At 46.6% G+C, this 18,950-nt stretch overlaps 1 protein-coding gene across 9 annotated transcripts in view; it reads right to left on the bottom strand.

Moving 5' to 3' along the window:
* Positions 1-18,950, bottom strand: part of Tead1 (TEA domain transcription factor 1) — a 237,042-nt gene that overhangs the window by 66,431 nt on the left and 151,661 nt on the right. For 5 of the 9 annotated variants that reach the window (XM_076550475.1, XM_076550459.1, XM_006978606.4 and 2 more), the window contains exons 3-5: positions 2,986-3,050; positions 399-461; positions 247-309 (exon numbers count right to left, since the gene is read on the bottom strand). In XM_076550475.1, coding sequence (XP_076406590.1) covers positions 247-309; positions 399-461; positions 2,986-3,050 — 191 coding nt within the window. The remainder of the gene's footprint in view (positions 1-246; positions 310-398; positions 462-2,985; positions 3,051-18,950) is intronic. The other 4 variants (XM_006978605.4, XM_015997328.3, XM_076550447.1 and 1 more) reach the window with 3 other exon arrangements.

Below are 18,950 nucleotides of genomic sequence, written 5' to 3'. Positions count from 1 at the left end.
TATCAAGACCAGCTCTCTGCTGCGATTGCGTTGTTACTGGGAACACACACACACACTCACACACACAGAGTTTAATGTGAGGCCAGTACAGAAGCGGAGAGATTAGACACAAAGAAATGTAAACAGCCCTCACATGCTAGGAAGCTAGGTTACAAGAATCCCGGCACCAGGCATTCACCAGTCACCATGGAAAACAGGAAGTGAGGTGCATAGCAACCACGAGCCAAAAAGCAGAAAAGCGCATACCTTTAGCTTGGAATGAAAATCACGAGATTTCCTTCTGGCAAGAACCTGAATGTGACTAGACACCTGCAGGGTAGGGGAAGGGAGGAAAACAAAGGAAAAGCCTGTAACCATGGAGATGAAAAGCCCCCTACAACTGGGCAAGCCAGACGTACCTTAATGGCGGCTTGAATTTCTCGAACTTTCTTTCTTGCTAAGACCTGTATATGACTAGACACCTACATTTTTCGGGTTTATGCAGGGGGGAGGAAAAAACAAGAAAAAAACAAAAACAAAAACAAAAAAACAAACAAAAAAAAGGAAATCAAATATAAAATCGCTATTCCTTGGGAGGGGAGGGGTGGGGGAGGTTATTTGCATCTCAACGAAGCTCTGCGGTTAGGAACATACAGTCCCGGCCAGACACCAAGCCCCAGCACTGATCTAAAGCTTTACAGACAGGGTCCTTCCTCACTGCAGTGACTTGATTCACAAGTTTGGGCAGGCTCACCTCCCATGTTCCCACCTGAAGAGACCACAGGTGAGTGCTGAGGGAAACCTCTATTTGGAGAGCCATGACAGGGGGAGAGGAGGGGTGCTTTTTTTTTTTATGAAATAAAAAAGGCGGGGGTAGAAATAAATGAAAATATTTACACCTCTCGGTATCAGGAGGGAAAAATCCTCCTTTCTCAATTTAGAGCGGACTGTCCATAAATTAGCATGTTCTACAGAGTCACAGCTGAGGCTGTGAGGGGGTTCTGAGCTCCTGGAGGACTCTGGATTCAATGGCAAACGCCGAAATAATACTGACACATAAATTAGATCTCCAAGAGAAATGAGACCTAGTTAGCAGAGCCTTTTTTTCCTCCCTTAAAATTTCTTTAATCCTTCTACTGTTTTGGGAATCGACTGGGTGCCAAGTGGATCTGCATATTATTACAAAACGAGATGTGTGAAGCCAGCCAGCCAGCCAGCCAGCCAGCCAGGCCAGCCAGTTAAAAATCTGTGTTGAAAAAGCACTCAACTTTGCTGAACACCACACTGGGGAGGTGTCGCCAAATATGGCCCACAGGCACCCTGAGGATGGAGCTGGGTGGGGAAACAGGCAGGCAGGCCTCTGACACACACTGGGCAGGCAAACCAGCATCTATTTCAGTGGGCCTTGACTAGTGAAGGGGTCACCACGCAAGTGACCAGAGCTCACCGGCCAAAATCCAGTTCAGCTCTTGAGACCAGCTGTCTGCACTGGGAGATTCTGAACCTTCCCATTACAAGTTCAAAGACCTGGGCTTTCTGGCAGTCACCTCATTTCAAACTCGCCAGTGACTCCAACAACAGGACTCGGCTTTACCAAAGATCTTTTGGTGGTTAAATTTGTCTTTTTTTTTTTTTTTTTTTTTGAGTTTCAATAATTTGCTTTCTTCCCGTTTCCAGAGAAGCAGGGGGCTCCCCCATCTTCTTCACCCCTCCATCTGGCTCCTGCTGGTCCTCATTTTCACCCAGACTCTTGTCTGATGCCCTGACTCAGGGAGGGCAGTGGCTGGGTGCATCCCCAGCAGACAGCGCCTGCCTGGCCTGCCTGCCTCTGCTGGCGGGAGGCCGCTCCTTTCCGCTGACTCAGCAAGGGGCCAGCACAGGCAGCCTTTCTGGGGGACAGCCCAGCCCCCTGATCCACACTCCAGAGGGGGGAGCTTTTTGGGAGGAGGCGGGCCCCTGCTGCCACTCAGCCTTAAAGAGACATGGGTGAGTTGGCTGCGTTCAGGCTTCAGTTTTCATCCCCTCACCTCCCTTTAATTATTTTGAGATGAGGTCTTTAGGTTGCCCAAGTGGTCTTGAACTCCTGGGCGCAAAAGATCCTGAGGCCTCAGACTCCCAAGTGGCTGGGATTAGAGGGATGTTCTACCACATCTAGTTAGCTGCCGCTGCTAAACTGTGCCATGTCATTCCATATAGGTTAACATTTAAAACAAGTTTTCCCATTAACAACCCACTCATCACATTTTTGTTTCCCTTCTTTTTTTCTAATACTAGAGACTGATCTCCCACCCATTCCAATCCAATTGTGAACTTGATCACATCAGAAATATGGGCTTTGTGTCAAAAACAAAAAACAACAACAAAAAAAAAACCCAAAAAACCAAAAATCAAAAACCAAAAACCCAGGGAAGGTAGAGCCCTGGCCAGAGTCAGAAGAGAATTCCATTCCTGTTCTGCAGCGTATAAAAATTGTAACTGCTTTATAGTTACAGCAGCAGAGGCTGACAAAAAGCCATTGCTAAAGAAGCCACAGTGCCCTGCAAGTGTATCGCTCAGCATCGTATTTAGGCCGTTGCTAAAGGCCACCGGCGTGACTTCATTGAAAGCGTGACAATTACATAATCGTTTCAGGATGTTAAAATGCACAGAACCTCCGAATCTCTTGGCTGGCCAGGGTTAAGTGCACCTGCAGCCTTCTGCAACTCTGGCAGATGTTAGGGAGGTGGGAAAAATGGCAGGATTGAAAACACCTTAGCAAGGGAGCTTCCGATACTGGCGTGGCAGTAAACCACGCCGCCGTATGTGTATGACAGCACGCGAGTGCACGCTCAGGCCACAGAAATGGGGAAGAGTGGAAAGAAGGCGTCCCACTCCAGGACGCCTCCAGGGCGGACTCCTTACAGGGCACTGGGCCTGGGGCTCCTAGAGCTGAAGCACAGCAGCCAAGGCAGCCCAAGGTCTCCGGGCCATTCACTGACATGCAAACCTTGCAAGCGGGTACTGTACCTGCTTCCTGGTCCTGGTCTTCCCTGTCCTGAGTTTGATGTATCTGGCTATCAATTCATTTCTACCTGCAAGAAAGAAGAATGTATAGTAAGGTGGGCTACTTAAGGATAAACAAACAAAGGCCCTAATTAGAAGCAGTGGTTCTCAATCTTCCTAATGCTGCGACCCTTTAATACAGTTCCCCATGTTGCTGTGACCCCAAATCGTAAGATTATTTTGTTGCTACTTTGTAGCTGTAATTTTGATATTGTTATGAATCATATCTGATATGCAGGATATCTGATAATGCAACCCCGGAGTGGCAGAGATCCACGGGTTGAGAAGCACTGCCCTAAAACGTTAAGAATAGAAACACAATTCAAGAATTTTGAACCAGAGAGAGGCTGGAGAGCTGGTTCAATGGTTAAGAGCAGTGGCTGCTCTCACACAGGACCAAGGTTCAACTTCTAGAACCCACATGGTGGTTTACAACCATCTGTAACCCCAGTTCCAGGGGATCTGGCGCCTTCTTCTGGTCTTCACAGACACTGCACACACGCAGTGCACATACATAAATGCATACAGGCAGAACACTCATATACATCAAAGAAAAATAAACCCGAAGAGAAAAATTTTTTGAATTGGGGTGGCTGGCAGAGTGCTTGCCTGGCCCTGGGCTAGCTCCCTAGACCATATAAACCAAGCATGGTGGTGCACACCTGTGATGCCAGTACTTGGGTGGTGGTGGCAGGAAGATCAGAAATTTCAGATCAGCCTGGGCTAGATGAAACGTTGATTTTTTTTCTGATTACTTAATTGGAGCTTTCTCAGTTTATTCCTGACAGAAAAACAGCACACTGTATGAGAAAAATGTTTACTAAGGGAAACTAAGATCTTTCTTTCAAAAGAGTATGCAGACCTAGAAGGATCATGCTCTGAAGTTGAGTGTGCCCATCAGCCTAGACACTCACTCTGCTGATGCTGTCTACCACCATTAATTTATTATTTTTATTTTATGTATGTGAGTGTTGTTTGGGGGTGGGGGTTGTTTGAGACAGAGTTTCTCTGTGTAAAGCCCCAGCTATCCTGGAACTTGCTTTGTAGATCAGGCTGGCCTCGAACCCACAGTGCTCAGCAATGTATGTGGGTGTTTTATCTGCATGTCTGTGCATCATGTGCATGCCTGGTGCCCACACTAAGGTCAGAAAAGCATGTCAGATCCTCCAGGACTGAAGTTATAGATGGCTGTAAGCCACCATGTGAAGGGTGTTCCTCAGTTACATCCCTCATCCTGTTCCCCCTCCTTTCAGAACTGCTGGTATTTTTCAAACCCCTAATATAAAATTTTCCATTTATTTCTATTCCCATTTCACCCCATTAAACTGAGCCTATCATTCCAGCCTGTCAAAATCTTTTCAGATCCCAACTCTATAACTGAATGTACCTTTTCCAGAGCATTTAGAGAAGGGCTTCTGAATTCAGTTGGGGGGGCAGGGGTGTGCTTCTGTGAGCATCCCCTTTCAAACTTCTCGCTGCCAATATCTCCTGTAGTGTCATTGGGCCTACTTGTCCATCTCTCAGAAGGCTGTGCAGATTTTGCAATTTGTCATAAAGGCTCACTGACAGCCGAGCCCAGCCAGGAGTGCCTAATTACCAGAAACCAGACCTGAATGACAATGTCCACAGATCAGCCGAGTACCCTCCAGCCCAGGGCCCTCTCTGGGCAGCCATTCAGGGCTGTTTGAGCGGCCAGGGCTCTGTGCAACATGCAATTTCGCCTGGACCTTGTCCAGGTGGCACAGGAGAGGCTCTTACCCCAAACTTGCTTATTTTCTGAGAATACAGAAATGGCTAGGAGATGCAGCATGAACCTGACACACCGGTTTTCGAGTTCTCATACTATCAGTCTGAAGGAGTGAGGTGGCTATCCAGGACAGCCACAAGCACCCAAGATCCCCCACGCCCATGGAAATGGCACTGTGCTTTAATCCTGCCGCAAAGTGACTCTAAAGGCCACTTCTCCATCAGGTCCTTTCTGCAGAGGTGTGCTGTGCACGCCTCTCTGGTTATTTCACTAAAGATTTAGGTTAAGGCAGGTGTGTGTGGGATCAACCCACTTACACAGAGATCTGGGTGGGGGACCAGCCCTCTTACACAGAGATCTGCCATTAAAATAAGAGGAGGAGGGCCTATCTAACTGTCACATCATTTTTCCAGAGATGAACAAGACCAGTTTGGTGGGGAAGGGGGGGGGGGTTGATTTTCAAGACAAAGTCTCTCTGTGTAGTCCTGGAACTCACTCTGTAGACCAGATGTCCCTGAACTCAGAAGAGATCCTCCTGCCTCTGCCTCTTACGTGCTGGGATTAAAGGCATGCACCACCATGCCAGCTCACAAGACCACTGTATAAAGCCTGGGTTATTTTCTTTCATGCTCTGCTCAGAATTATTTCTGTCTTTTAGATATTGAAACTGTTTTAACGTATGCAGTGTGTCTTCCCTAAGATAATACGTCAATCTGCCTGAGCAATTCTCTTGCAAGAAATGCCCTAATATGGCTTGTAAACTTCTAGTGTGATTTCAACCCTTTCTGCCTAACTCAATTACTGTACTGCATGGTTTCATTTGGAAGTACAGGCTAACCTATTACCTGGATCAAATTATTTTAAATAATTCTTTAAAAATAGCAAATAGAAATCCTTTAAACCAAAATAGAAACCGTATGGTTGAGTCTATTAAAATTTTCTACATTTATTCCTAAATCTTGCCTGAATTAAAATAATCTGACTTATTTAGGAAACAAGCGTGGCATTCCAACTGTCTGGATTTCTCTGTGACCCTGACAGGATACCCTGAGTACTACTTCTATTTCCTTTGTGTGAGAGCGTGTGTGTGTATATGTGCGTGCAAGAGCGTGTACGTGTGTGTGTGTACACGTACGTGTACGTGCACCCACGCACTCACGATTCAAGTGTTTGCATTGAGAGGCCAGAGAAGACTGTTTTCATATCGCAGTAGCACGGTCTCCTTTACTGCCTCGAGACAGAGTCTCTCAGTAGACCCGAACTCAGCTCAGCATTTCTCTTCTAGGCTAACCTGACAGCAAGCCCCAACGGTCCTCCTGTGTCTGTTCCACTCTACCCGAAAAATCTGGCTTTGCTTTTTTTTTTTTTTTAAAGTATGGGTTCTGGGGATCCAATCAACCCAGTTCCCGGAGCTTGCTTTTACCCACGAAGCCATCACCATAGTCCCCCACTTACACTTCTCTCAAAGCACAGTGTCTAGAAAGCCCACCACCCCTCAACTGAACTGTGTCAGTTTCCTATTCAAGAGCTGGGACAGACACCACAACAATGCAGCAGAGCCGTAACTGGGAGGGGCGCCAGGCTGCACTCCAGGGCCTTGCTGAGCATCCACAATCAGAACACTGGCCGTTAGAAATGGTCACTATTAGCCGGGCAGTGGTGGCACATGCAGGCGGATCTCTCTGAGTTTGAAGCCAGCCTGGTCTACAGAGCAAGTTCCAGGACAGGCGCCAAAGCTATACAGAGAAACCTTGTCTCGGGGAAAAAAAAAAAAAAAAAATGTTCACTCTTGCTCCTTCAATTCTTCTGCGCTTTCTTTTCCATGAACATTACATTGTAAAATAGACTTCAATAAGGTAAACTCAGTTTTACATCATCTCCCCACACAGTTTCTACACATTATCTGAAACAACTGTGGTTTTGGATTGTGAATTTTCCTGAGATTTTTGGAATATCTACATGTATAAACAGGTTATCTTGTGGGCAGGAACCATATCTAGACATGGAATTCATGTATGTTTAAAATAAATAAAGCCCTTATCAACTAGCCTATAGGAAACATAATACATTTAAAAAACACGCACGCACAAGGTTTAACTATACCTGTCACATGAGGTCAGACCTGGAATTTTCCACTAAGTTTCAAATGCACTCCAGATTTCTGTATTAGGGATAGTCAGGCTATATTTAACTTCCTATTTGTTTAGGTTTTTTGAGACAGGGTCTCATGTGGCCCAGGAAGGTGACCTTGAACTCCTAAACCTCCTTCTCCACCTTCCAACAGCTGAGCTTGCAGGTGTGTGCAATACCTCGGGCATGCAGTATCACAGGTGTGTGCACCATCACAGGTGTGTGCAGTACCACAGATGCTCACTTTCCTGGCCCCAGCCACCAAGACCTGTTGTTGTAAGGTAAAGGCATCTAAAGCGTCTCTGGAACATATCATTACCTTGAGTGAAAAGGCCAATCTGGCAGGCTGACCACTGTCACCAGATAAAAGCTTATCTCTTAAGAAGCAGGAACCTGGGACTCTTGAAACCACACAGGCTGCCTCAGACCCACTGAGTTTGCTAAGCCCACTCTCTGGGCTTGCCATCGGAAGCTGGGAGGCCACAGGCCACACAGGTCACACTTGGCATTCCTGACACATCCCTTCTCCTCAAGAGCATTGTCACATTTCATTACTGAATGTCACCTCAAGGCACAACTCCAACAGAGGTATTCTCACACCCCCTCTCTTTGGTCTGAGACCTTGTGACTGACAATGGTTGTTTCTCTCAGAGGCAGGAGGCCAGGGTCACAAACCACACAGCCTGGCCTACCCTGCCACCCTCCCCAGACCTTAGATGTCTGAACTTAATGGTTGACAGAAGGTCTACTCTCTAGCTTTTCCTGCCCATAGCATAGTGTACCTTCTTGCTAAGGGACAGGATAGAACTCACTGAAAAGCACAGAGTTCGAACTGGACTTCTAAACCCAGAGGAGACTGGTTAACATTGTTGTGGACTGTATAGGCGAAGGAAAGTGGCCTCAAGGTCATGTTTGAGGCTCAGCAAATTCTGGGTGTGTGGCTACAAATTGTAGCCCAGAGACACTCAGCTTTAACAGAGTAACAGCCACTTTGTTATTGAATGGAGTCAGATTGCCGGAGAGGGGAAGAATAGGATGTTCCTGCTACAGCCAGGATAAAGAAACTCAACTTCAGGCAGGGCTCCCAGGCTTTCAAGTATGGAAAGGGGTCAGGCCCGGTACTAGAATAGAAGAAATACTCTGTTGCCCTTCATCCTTCAGCAGATCTATGTGAAGACCCCCATCACTGTGGACCCATGTGAGGACCCCCACGCCCATCTTCTATGCAAAAGAATGGGAAACAGATCACAGGTGTAAGACAACGTATCTGACCAGTGCTGGTATCAGAAAGTCACTGACCTATGGGTACAGTTACAGGGTTAGTCACACACCACCCTAAATCCTGATCTAGCCCAAAGGGCTATTCAATTCCTAGGATATTCTCAAAGAACACTTTGTGTTTCCTGTACAACCAGTGGACAAGTGTTCCTATGAACTGGATGGAACGTCCCCACTGATTTCTGCATGGCTTGAGTCCATCCGCCTTTCTGACAGCATTGTCTTCCCAGAATTTTGACCTGGTACGAGACCACCAGACCCCCTCTTTTCTAAACACCTCTGACCCTTGAAATGACAGTATGCAGGTCTCCCTGCCTGTCCTACCCAGCAGCTCAGTGTTAGCGGGGCATGCCATCATCTGGGACATAAACAGCCCTATAGCCAAATTTGTTCATGGACCATCACCATAAAGCCAAGAAAACGATGCAGTGGGAAGAAGCCGTGAGAAGCCTTCCAACAGCACCACAGCCATGGGGTAAGATGCAGGTTCTGTCCTCCAATGCCAGCAGCAATACACAGCACTGGGGGGGGGGGGGGGGGGGGGGAGGGAGGTCATGGAGGATCTCCTCAGACAGGATGGCATGAACACAGCTTCTAACCCTAGGATTCATTTTCAGTAAGCTGGAGTTCATCTAAATGAGAGGGAAAAGCTAATGTTCTAGAATGTAAAAACAAATAACCAAAAGGCGTAGCGGGACACTGCAGGGACCAAGGGTCACCAGCTGAGCTGAGGTCTGGGGGTCCACATCCATGGACCTGGCCAGAGGAGGCAGTCAGTGGTCTTACTTTACTAACATTAAGGCTTAATAATTACCCACTACCACCATTGTCACCTGCCTGGCATAGTGGGAAGTGGAGGATGACCACCAAGGGGGAAGACACTCCCGGTCTACATTTGATGGGGCCTGGGCAAGACAAAAGTAAAGTGATGCCACTTAGAGGTCCTACTGTGTGCTCACATGGTGCCCAGTCTCCTTGTGGCTACGAAGCTTCCATGTCTGAATGTTTAAAATACTACGTTGCGCCGGGCGGTGGTGGCGCATGCTTTTAATCCCAGCACTCGGGAGGCAGAGCCAGGCGGATCTCTGTGAGTTCGAGGCCAGCCTGGGCTACCAAGTGAGTTCCAGGAAAGGCGCAAAGCTACACAGAGAAACCCTGTCTCCAAAAACCAAAAACCAAAAAACAAAACAAACAAAAAAACACTACGTCGCAGCCTCTTCCCTGCCCCCAGCACACACCAGGCAGGAAGCTTCACAGGAGCATGGAATAAAGCTGGATTTCTGCTCACTGTACCGAGGCAGGTCATAGGTAGGCACGAACAGATGGAGTGAATGTCTCCACGGGAGAGATGTGGGATCAGCGTGAGAGGGTGACTTCATGGAAAGGGGCATTTCAATCAGTCCCTGAACACTGTCAAGGAGGAAGTAGCCAGGCCAATGTCTCAGTTAATCCCCAATATAAATCATTGACCAAAACCCAGTGCCAACATGGAAAATCACCAGGAAAGGCCAGGGCAACTTCCTAAGTTGTCAGGGGTTAGGACTGCATGTTCCTGAGCTAAAGGTCTATAAAGGAACTGGTGGCAGTTTCCTGAGATGACGGGTCTCTTCATTCAGTGGCACAGGAGAACAGCTGATACTTAGAAGAAGATCATAACAGAGGAGGACTGATGGACCCCTGGTCAGCCAGAAGTTTGAGTCTCCCTAGAATCTCTTTAAAGTGCCTGGTAATAACTCAACATCTAGCTTCCTGGAAGTATCATCAGCCCACCACCTTGATAGCATTATATCAAGTGACAGCCCCCTTAAAATAACTTTATCATGGAGGTAAGACAGCTTATAATACATTTGCACAGAACTACAGGAGAGCAGGGAACAATGGCTCAGGCTTTGCTGAATGCAGCTGCAGCAGTTCTGATTCTGCACACATACAATCCATGCTATAACAGGTCTGTGGAAAAATAAGTAGGAATATGGTTTCCTTGCCCCCCACCCCACCCGCCGAGACAGGGTTTCTCTGTGTAGCTTTGGCTATCCTTGAACTCACAGAGATACACCTACCTCTGAGACCCCTGACCAGGGGTTTCTGGACAGAGGTGGTTCTGACTGAGGCCACCTTTCAACTCATCTCTTTCAGGCCCACATCTGTTTATGTTGGGTTCTGTTAATCGTTTGAAAGTAAGATGACCAAAACAGGCAAACGCCATGGCACTTGGTCCCCAATTTATGATGCTGTTCGGAAGGTTGTAGGGATTCATTAAAGGAAGCAGGTTGATGGGGAAGGAGGGCCATGAGGTTATAGCCCAACCCCGCCTTCTTGCCCTGTCTCTGCTTCCTGGTTAGGAGCATTAAGGAGCAACAGCCCTGAGGCATCCTTGCCACTATGCCTCCCCTCCATGATGGACTGTATCCCTCAAACCATGAGCCACATAAATCCTTCATCCACCAAATTGCTTTAGCAAGTATTTTATCAGAGCCATGTGAAAAGTAGCAAGTATACCCTTCCTATGTCTATTATGAGGAAAACAAAATCCTCAGAGCATTCCTGTGCAGGGATCTCTTGCTCAAGAATGAGGCAGGAACTTTCCCAAACGACAGGTCTGCCTTCCACACCTCTGTCTAGGCCACTGTGTAGCCATCCTCCCTACAACATTCTTTCCCTCCTCTTTTGCTTGCAACTCCCACGCATCCCCCTGCATCCCAGCTGCCATATTTCTTCCAGGGGATCTCCAGGAGCAGAAATGAAGCCTCCACCACTGCTGGGGCCACAACCTTCACATCCTACAACAGAGGCCGCTCTACGGAGAGGCCACTTGCTTCCCTCTGACCCCATATTCGGCACCTTCCAATTGCACATGCCAATCCATATTTTTTTTTGTTAATTAAATGAACAAGCTCCTCTCTTCTGTGTGAGGAAGAACAAAAGAAAAAACAAAACAGAACTAATGGATCATGGGAGCTGGGAAGCACTACCATTATCCCTGATCTCAAAAGTGCTTTCTGTTCCCAATTTCAGAGATGCACACTTTTCCAGACCTGAGCTCTGCTATCCAACACTGCCACCAGTGCGGCCACTACTGGCTCCTTCCTTCTTCATGCCCCACCCACCTGCCACAGAAAGAGGGACCTAGTCCAAAAAGAGAGCTAATCTCAACATTAACCCAGGAAAGCCTCGTTAATGAAAAACTTTGCTAAGAACACTCTGTCTGTTTATTAATTATTTGGCCTTAGAGAAGTGTGAAATCCACACATGAGAAGTGCTAAGAACTGCAGGTCTTCACAGAGACTCTTTACTGACGCACTGATGCACGATTCTGGGTGTGTCTGCTCCCCGTGCTGGAACTACACCCAGGGTGTCCTGTGAGCAGGACCACCCACCCTCTACCCCAGCTTGCTTGCTTCTTTTTTTCTCTCCTTCCTTCCCCATCTCTCTTCCTCTCTCTTTAAGACAAGGCCTCGCTATGTAGCTCTGGCTGGCCAGGAACTTGCCATATAGAGCAGACTAGCCTCAAACTCAGAGATCCTCCTGCCACTGAAATCATGGCCACCTCGATCTCTCTGGAGACACTGAGTAACTCCATCTGAACCGCTGCTTTCCCGTGTAATGCTGAGCAAACTGCATGGTCTCTGAGGGTCCACTGCATGTGTTACCAACTACAGCGTGAAGGCTCTGGCACCTTACTGTAGGCCTATCATTGTCAAGTAATGCCAGTGCACTGGTATGTGTTTCTCGAGTCTGGACCCACTGGTGTAGAAAGCCCTCATGAGGGTTACAAAGGTACTCTGTCCAGGACACCACCCTACTGGGCATCTGGCATAAGCCAGCTCCCATGTTACTGAAATGGAAACACTATGATCTTTTCATTTAAAATGGACTCTTCTGGTCTGTGGGATGACATGAGTTGCCACCAAGTCTGACGTCCTGGGTTCAATCCCTGAAACTCGCAAGGTATCCTATGAATTTCATACCTGAAAGGTGACATGAGTCCAACCACCTACCTACCCACGCAAAATAATTCAATAAATGTTAAAAATTGTGAAAATAAAATAGTTCTTTTTCATTGGATAAAATAGTAGACACCTGGTTTTTAGAGGAGGCTAAGAGTCACAAGGGCTAGGTGGCGCACACCTTTAATTCCTGCACTCAGGAAACAGAGGAAGGTGGATTTCTGAGTTCCAGGACAGTCAGAGCTACAAAAAAAAAAAAAAAAAAAAAAAAAACCCTGTCTTGAGAGACAACTGCCATGCCGATGGCTGAGTGTGGCCAAGTATCTTATGAATTGTGACAGTTAAACAAAGAACAAACCTCTGTGTAGATAGGCAGGAAGAATGTCAAACAGCAGAAACTTAGTTCTTTCTGGGAAAACATTAACTCTCCAGAAGAATTAGCAAACTTCTACAGCTACTGAACAAGAGTTGCACAAAAGTGAGTCACACAAGCCTTCAATCAAAATGAACCTCACGTACGATCGATCACCTGATGCTTAGAAAGCATGTTGAATAAAAATGCCTACTTAATAATGCTTCTCAAACAGTATTTTTAAAAAGCACTCAAACTAAGCGCCGGGCGGTGGTGGCGCACGCCTTTAATCCCAGCACTCGGGAGGCAGAGCCAGGAGGATCTCTGTGAGTTCAAGGCCAGCCTGGTCTACCAAGTGAGTCCCAGGAAAGGCGCAAAAGCTACACAGAGAAACCCTGTCTCGAAAAAAGAAAAGGGGGGGAAAAAAAAGCACTCAAACTGAAGAATGTGAACTTGAGGGTTAGGCTAAATGCAATCCCATTGCTCGCATGGACAATGTGGTGGTAGAGAGCCACCCAAGCTCACTGAGTACCCGCCACACATCAGTACCATGCAAGGCCCAATCTATGCACATACAGAACCTTTGTACCGGATTCCCATCTTACAGACGCTGCAAGTCAGGTTCAAAACTTCCTCCAGAGGTGTGAATCCAGTGTGGTTTCCCAAGCTCATTATTGCTTAATTTCCACCAAGTATTCTGAAAAGGCCCATCATCTCACACAATCATTACAAAATGCTTAAGAAGAACAAAATCGCCGGGCGGTGGTGGCGCACGCCTTTAATCCCAGCACTCGGGAGGCAGAGCCAGGCGGATCTCTGTGAGTTCGAGGCCAGCCTGGGCTACCAAGTGAGCTCCAGGAAAGGCGCAAAGCTACGCAGAGAAACCCTGTCTCGAAAAAAAAAAAAAAACCAAAAAAAAAAAAAAAACCAAAAAAAAAGAACAAAATCATAGAAAGTGGCAGAATTCAACCAAGAAATGGACTGAATCACATAGGCTCCGCTGTAAATGGTCTCTGTGCACCACTTACAATACAGAGTAGGTCTCAACTGTTGCCTACAAAGCCAAGGCCATCACAGGACATGGACATTCCTCCACCACTACAGACCTTGTACTGTATCAACAAGACCATGTGTGAGATGCACACTCTGGCATAGGACACAGTCTACCCTCAAAGAGCCCAAGATTGAGGCAAGATGGTTTGTAGTACGAGTAGCAGGCCAGCTTCGGTGAGAAGAAAGAGCTGTGCGGAAGAACAGCCCAGACACAAGTGCTGTGACGCTGCCTCCTAAGGTTGCCCTGCTCTGGGTCATGTGACCTGGCGTAGTTCCAATCCCTGTGAGGCCAAGCTATAGAGAAAGCAGTGGCTTAGAAAATGCCCTTTCATGTTAAGACAGTGGCCAATCACATTAAAACACATCACCTCTCTAGGAGGAATGTGAGATTCAGGAGACTTGGCCGTCTTTCCGTATCTTACATTTCTAATCACCCAGGTACCACCTTTGGTCTTCTCACCTGCCACTCTGTGCACACACTTCCCTGACACACCCTAATACCGCAGCACCTCTGTGTAAAATGGCTAGCCCTCACTCTTCCCTCCTCGTGGTCCACATCTGCTGAACAATAACTTCTAAGTTGCTAAGACACCATGGCCTAGAACATCTTGACCACTGGCCCCCCACTGTCCGGATACCCAATCTGGAATTGCCTGGTGATGTGTTCAGTGGGTTTACCCAATTTCTTTGGCAAATGCTGGCTTCATGAAGGCAGAGACTACATTCTGTCTCCACAGTTCTCCTGGCTCCCAGCACTATGTTCAGAAGATGCTACTGAATGATGATTGTACTGATGCTGGCTTCTGTCTCTTCCTAAAGCACGTATATTTTGAAGAGCGGCATCATGGCACACAGGAAGCAGAAATTTGATGTGTTCTTGTGGCAGAAAACAGGAAAGAACTCCACAATGGCAGGAGGAGGCAAAACCCAGGACTCTTGTCCTTGAGCTACACAGGGCTGGGTGAAAAGATCATGGAATGCTGAGCTATCTGTGACCTTTCCTTCCCCTGAAAAATAGCCAAGACAAAGGGCCACAAGGTAGGTGAGCAGCCTGCCCCATTGTCTACTGGAATTAACTTGGAAAACATAGAACCTTCTGTCTTCAAATTACATTCATCTACCACCCACCCACCCATCCATCCACCCACCCACTCACCTATATCCATCCACATAACCACCACCCATCCATCCACCTATCCATCCATCCATCCATCCATCCATCCATCCATCCATCCATCCATTCATTCGACACAGGATCTCCCCATGATGCCTAGGCTGATCTTGAAAATTGTGCATCAAGTAATCTTTTCAGTAATCTTTTCAGCCCTGGAGTAGTTGGCTAACAGGCTTGTATTGGGACACCTGGATTCTCTTTTTAAAATTCCAGTGGCCTTCCATAGCTTTTAGGATTAGCATCCTGCCTCAACCCACCCACAAAGGGTAAGTCAATCGATGATTAAATATTCTCTAGGAAACATCTCTTCTTTTGGACAGGTCAAACAGGTTAAGAATCAACTCACTAACTCAGGGCCACATTCTGGGTAGCCACAATGTTTTCTAAAGATAGAAGGAATATACATCTGCTAGCTCATTCACTACACTCAAGAGCCCAAACGTCATATCCTTATATGGCTCTAGCCTTGAATATTGCTTTGTGAAGATATCTCCAAGTGAAATTATCCAGCAAACCCTTGTGTGGATAGAAGGTTCCACAAGTCAACAACCGCTTAAGCAGTTTAAACCAACAAGCAAGATGCCTTCTATTTAAATGCTAGGAGCGACTCTATTTTAAGCCTTTTAAAATCCTTCGGGCAGGTGTTTAAGCTGTGTACTGACTGCGCCTGTGGAGGCTCTGGGGTGGGGGATGGCAGGCTCCACTCTCAGCGCAGGCAACAGTTTTGTTCAGACAATCTTCCTGCTGCAGGTCATGTGACAAAGGGCAAATAAACAGCATCTGGGGATTTTCAATTACAGACCTTCGCCCAGCATGCCTGCACTGTAATCTCTACCAGATGAGGCCCAGGCCTCCCTATTTTCAATAATTCACACACTGTGTACACATAACATGACAATAAGGGCATTCATGGTGCGGCCTGATTCGCAGATCAAAGCTAGCAGAGGGCCAGGAGGGCCAGCTGTAAGCAGGCTCGGCTGCTAGATGCTTCGTGCTTTTCACAGGCTTGGAAAGGCTCTCCCCAGGACCTGGCAAGCGGGCCTCTTTCCTGAGCTGTATTGCTGAGCAAACTCTGAACGGGAATGGGGTGCCCTCGGGGAATGCCAGAGAGACAACCCATCCATGTGCATTTGGAAGTGCTGGGAAAGCTGCATCACTCTGATCCACTCAAATTGCTGCCTCTTGGCTGGCCCAAGATCTGTGCAAAAGTTCCTGGGCCAGGTAGTACCTAAAAATATGCTCATTCTAAAATCATTGTCAGTACCTAGGCAGTCTAAACTCTTAACCAGGTTCAGTGTCTTCCCATTCAGCCTGCAGGAACACAATTAGGCCAGAGGACACAGTGCCATAATCTAAGCATGTCTTAAGGTGTGGAAAATGAAAGACAGGTCATTGTTGTTACTACTGAAATCTCTACAGTTAATTAACTCAATTAATCCGCATGTGGAGCCCAGCACTGTTAGGCACAGGCTTTGTGAGGATGTGCATGCCCCAACTCTAAATGCACAGACTTCTCAAGTCCACAACATTCCAGATGCCTCTGGCCGGACTACGGAGTAAGTCCGGTGGAGGGAGTAGAGATACGGCTTCCTCCTCTAAAGATTTCACACTCGTCACTCAGGGCAGGAACCAGGAGAAAGCCATAATAGCGACTTCCTCTTTGCAAACACATGCTGCTCACCAGCTGTGGCTGTATGTCCTTCCCCCTTTCTTCTCGCTCATTCAGAATGGTTTCCTCCTAATCACAATAATTCTGAAAGTGCTAAAACATATCAATCGTTGGCTAAGCCGTGCCTACAAAGGGGCCAGCCGGCTGGCTTTTATGGCCTTGTCCAACAGCAGCTGATACTTCATTCAGCAACAAATCCAATTTAGCAGTTACAAGAGGGTTAGCATCCCTGAAAAAATACAGGGGTTGATCTGGCACTCAGAGTCGGCACAAGCTCTAGACATGTTGCTTTGCAGGTTTTTCTGCTGCTGTACTTGGAGGTCCAGAATCAATCGTCTTGCACTCCCAAGCACATCCCCAAGCCCGCACAATCTGATGGTGGCAGCGGTGATGGAGGCGGCAGCAGTCTAATCAGGCAAGTAAGTGTTCACGGGAACCGAACAGTGTTGTTTTCAGCTGACTCACAAACACACAGGAAAAGTAGTAGCCACTCCATTCTGTCACAAGTTCCTAACACGCTTAAACCTTTGGGCTTTAGGTCAGCTCTAACGATGAGAAAATGTTAAGATTTTTACCTTTTGATGAAAATTTGTTTTGTAATAAGGACTCAGAACTAAAAGAACCTATAATTAAACTGTGCTTTTACATATCAAATCCTGGTCCCATGAGGGAGAACAAGAAATTGACAGAAAGAATATTCATTTTAAAATGCCTAATATACGTTATTTCCAGATGATTATCTAAGGTCAAGTTAAAAGAATCTCCAGAGAAAATGACTTAAATAATTCAGCCATAAAAAGAATCCTCTACCACCACGAAGATGTCATTTTTAAGCCACAAGGTAATTTATAAAGTAAAATAAAAAGGAAATGATGTAACAGAAACATGGGCTGGTTACTCTTTAATATTAGGCTTTGTAGTCAATAGTTGGTTATTTATCCCAGCTACAGTTTTACCGATATGAAAAAAAGTAAGCCACAGAGACATCTGGTTTAAAAACATAAAATTTTTTCCATGCCATAAAGGAGACACATGCAATTGTGGCTGGCGAGTTATCAGCGATGGAATATTCCATACATGGCGCTCTCAGTTCATGTGGCTTTAAAGAGCTTCTTCTTCTCCATGCACTTCAGAAAGCACAAACTAAAATAACAAATCCCACTCCTAGAGCCTACAGACAAACGAACCATTAGATTAATATTTTGTCAATGTCACTTGTCACAACAAAAGCGGCAGCGTTTCTCATTTACTCGAAGACTGGTTTAATTAAAATTCAAAAAACCGCGACAAACCTATATTGAATTTCATTGGCTGCACAGTAATTACTTATTTTGTAGCTGACTATAAACAGTATTTTATTACATCCACAAAAATGCATTTAAAAAACTAACAAGAACTCTGACACAGGCAGAGAGCAAGCCCCGCCTCTTCTACTTGAAATAGGGAGCTACTTCCTATTAATGTGACCTAAGAAAACAAGCACGCATGAGTTCCTTTTCCCAGTGCATGGAATGACAACTGACATGCCTGCAAGGATCCGCTCACACCAGGGCTCAGCTACCCAAGAACAGATCTGGCAGAGCCTGATGAACAAATCTCCCCCCACCCCCACCCCCACCCCCACGGACCAACAGAAAGAGTCTGGCTTGGCTCAAACCCAAAACTGAGACAATGGAGGCTGCCAGGCATGATGGATGACTTAGAAGACTTAAAACCACCATTTGCATTCTCCCAGATAAACAATTAGCTGGGGGGAAATGTGGAGGAGGGAGTCCAGGGGGCCGGTTTACTTTTAAAACATCCAGGACATTATCTTAAGGTGCCTCATTGGAATGAGAAGAAACAAAGCGTTAGGGAAATTTAGAAGGTTTAAGTCAAGAGCGGTTTAGAAGCATGGCACACCCTTCCAGCATGAGAAGGTTTTCAATGCATGTCATGGCTGATGCCTCCATTCCTTCTTCCTTTATTTTCAATCCACATAATTCTAATAGGCGCACAATAACTTTTAAAAAGTCATTTATGGAGCAAAGCGGGCTGGAATAAACGTGATTTAAGCATGAAGGGAAGGAAACGGCCTTCAGACATTCTTGCCAGACAGAAACCACTAGCTCTGAAGCCACATATAATTTCTTGAGCTCATGAAGAGCCTGGGTGGGGGTGAGAGATGCTTGAGAGAGGACAGAGAAATGTCTTAAAAGTCAACCTTCATTTCTCTGGAAAGATTTACAAGCCTGAACAAGAGTGCCTCCGGAAGTCCACCAATTCTCCATTAATGCAGGAGACAGCAGTGTGGTTTCCAAGGCAACAGAGACTCTTGCTCGCCAGCGAGCTTGGTGGATACTGCCAAAGGTTTCTCCTCAAATCTCAACTTCCTGTTTGCAGGTGCTAACAAAACCAGACAGACTTTTAAGTAAAGGCAAGCAGTGCACTGATCCCCCCCCCCCCCCCCCCCCGAAAAGGGATTCTAAATCTTGGTCTTTAGCAAAAGTGACGGGGTAGAATCACAAGGCTCTGCAGCTAGCTAGACCTTGCAGTAGAAGCTCAGAGAACAATCTGAACGGGAGTTAGGAGCCCCCTGA

This window comes from Peromyscus maniculatus, chromosome 1 (genome assembly GCF_049852395.1).
Source record: "Peromyscus maniculatus bairdii isolate BWxNUB_F1_BW_parent chromosome 1, HU_Pman_BW_mat_3.1, whole genome shotgun sequence".
Taxonomy (NCBI): Eukaryota; Metazoa; Chordata; class Mammalia; order Rodentia; family Cricetidae; genus Peromyscus; species Peromyscus maniculatus.
The sequence above is the reverse complement of the archived record's forward strand: the minus strand, read 5'-3'. Positions and strand labels throughout refer to the sequence as shown.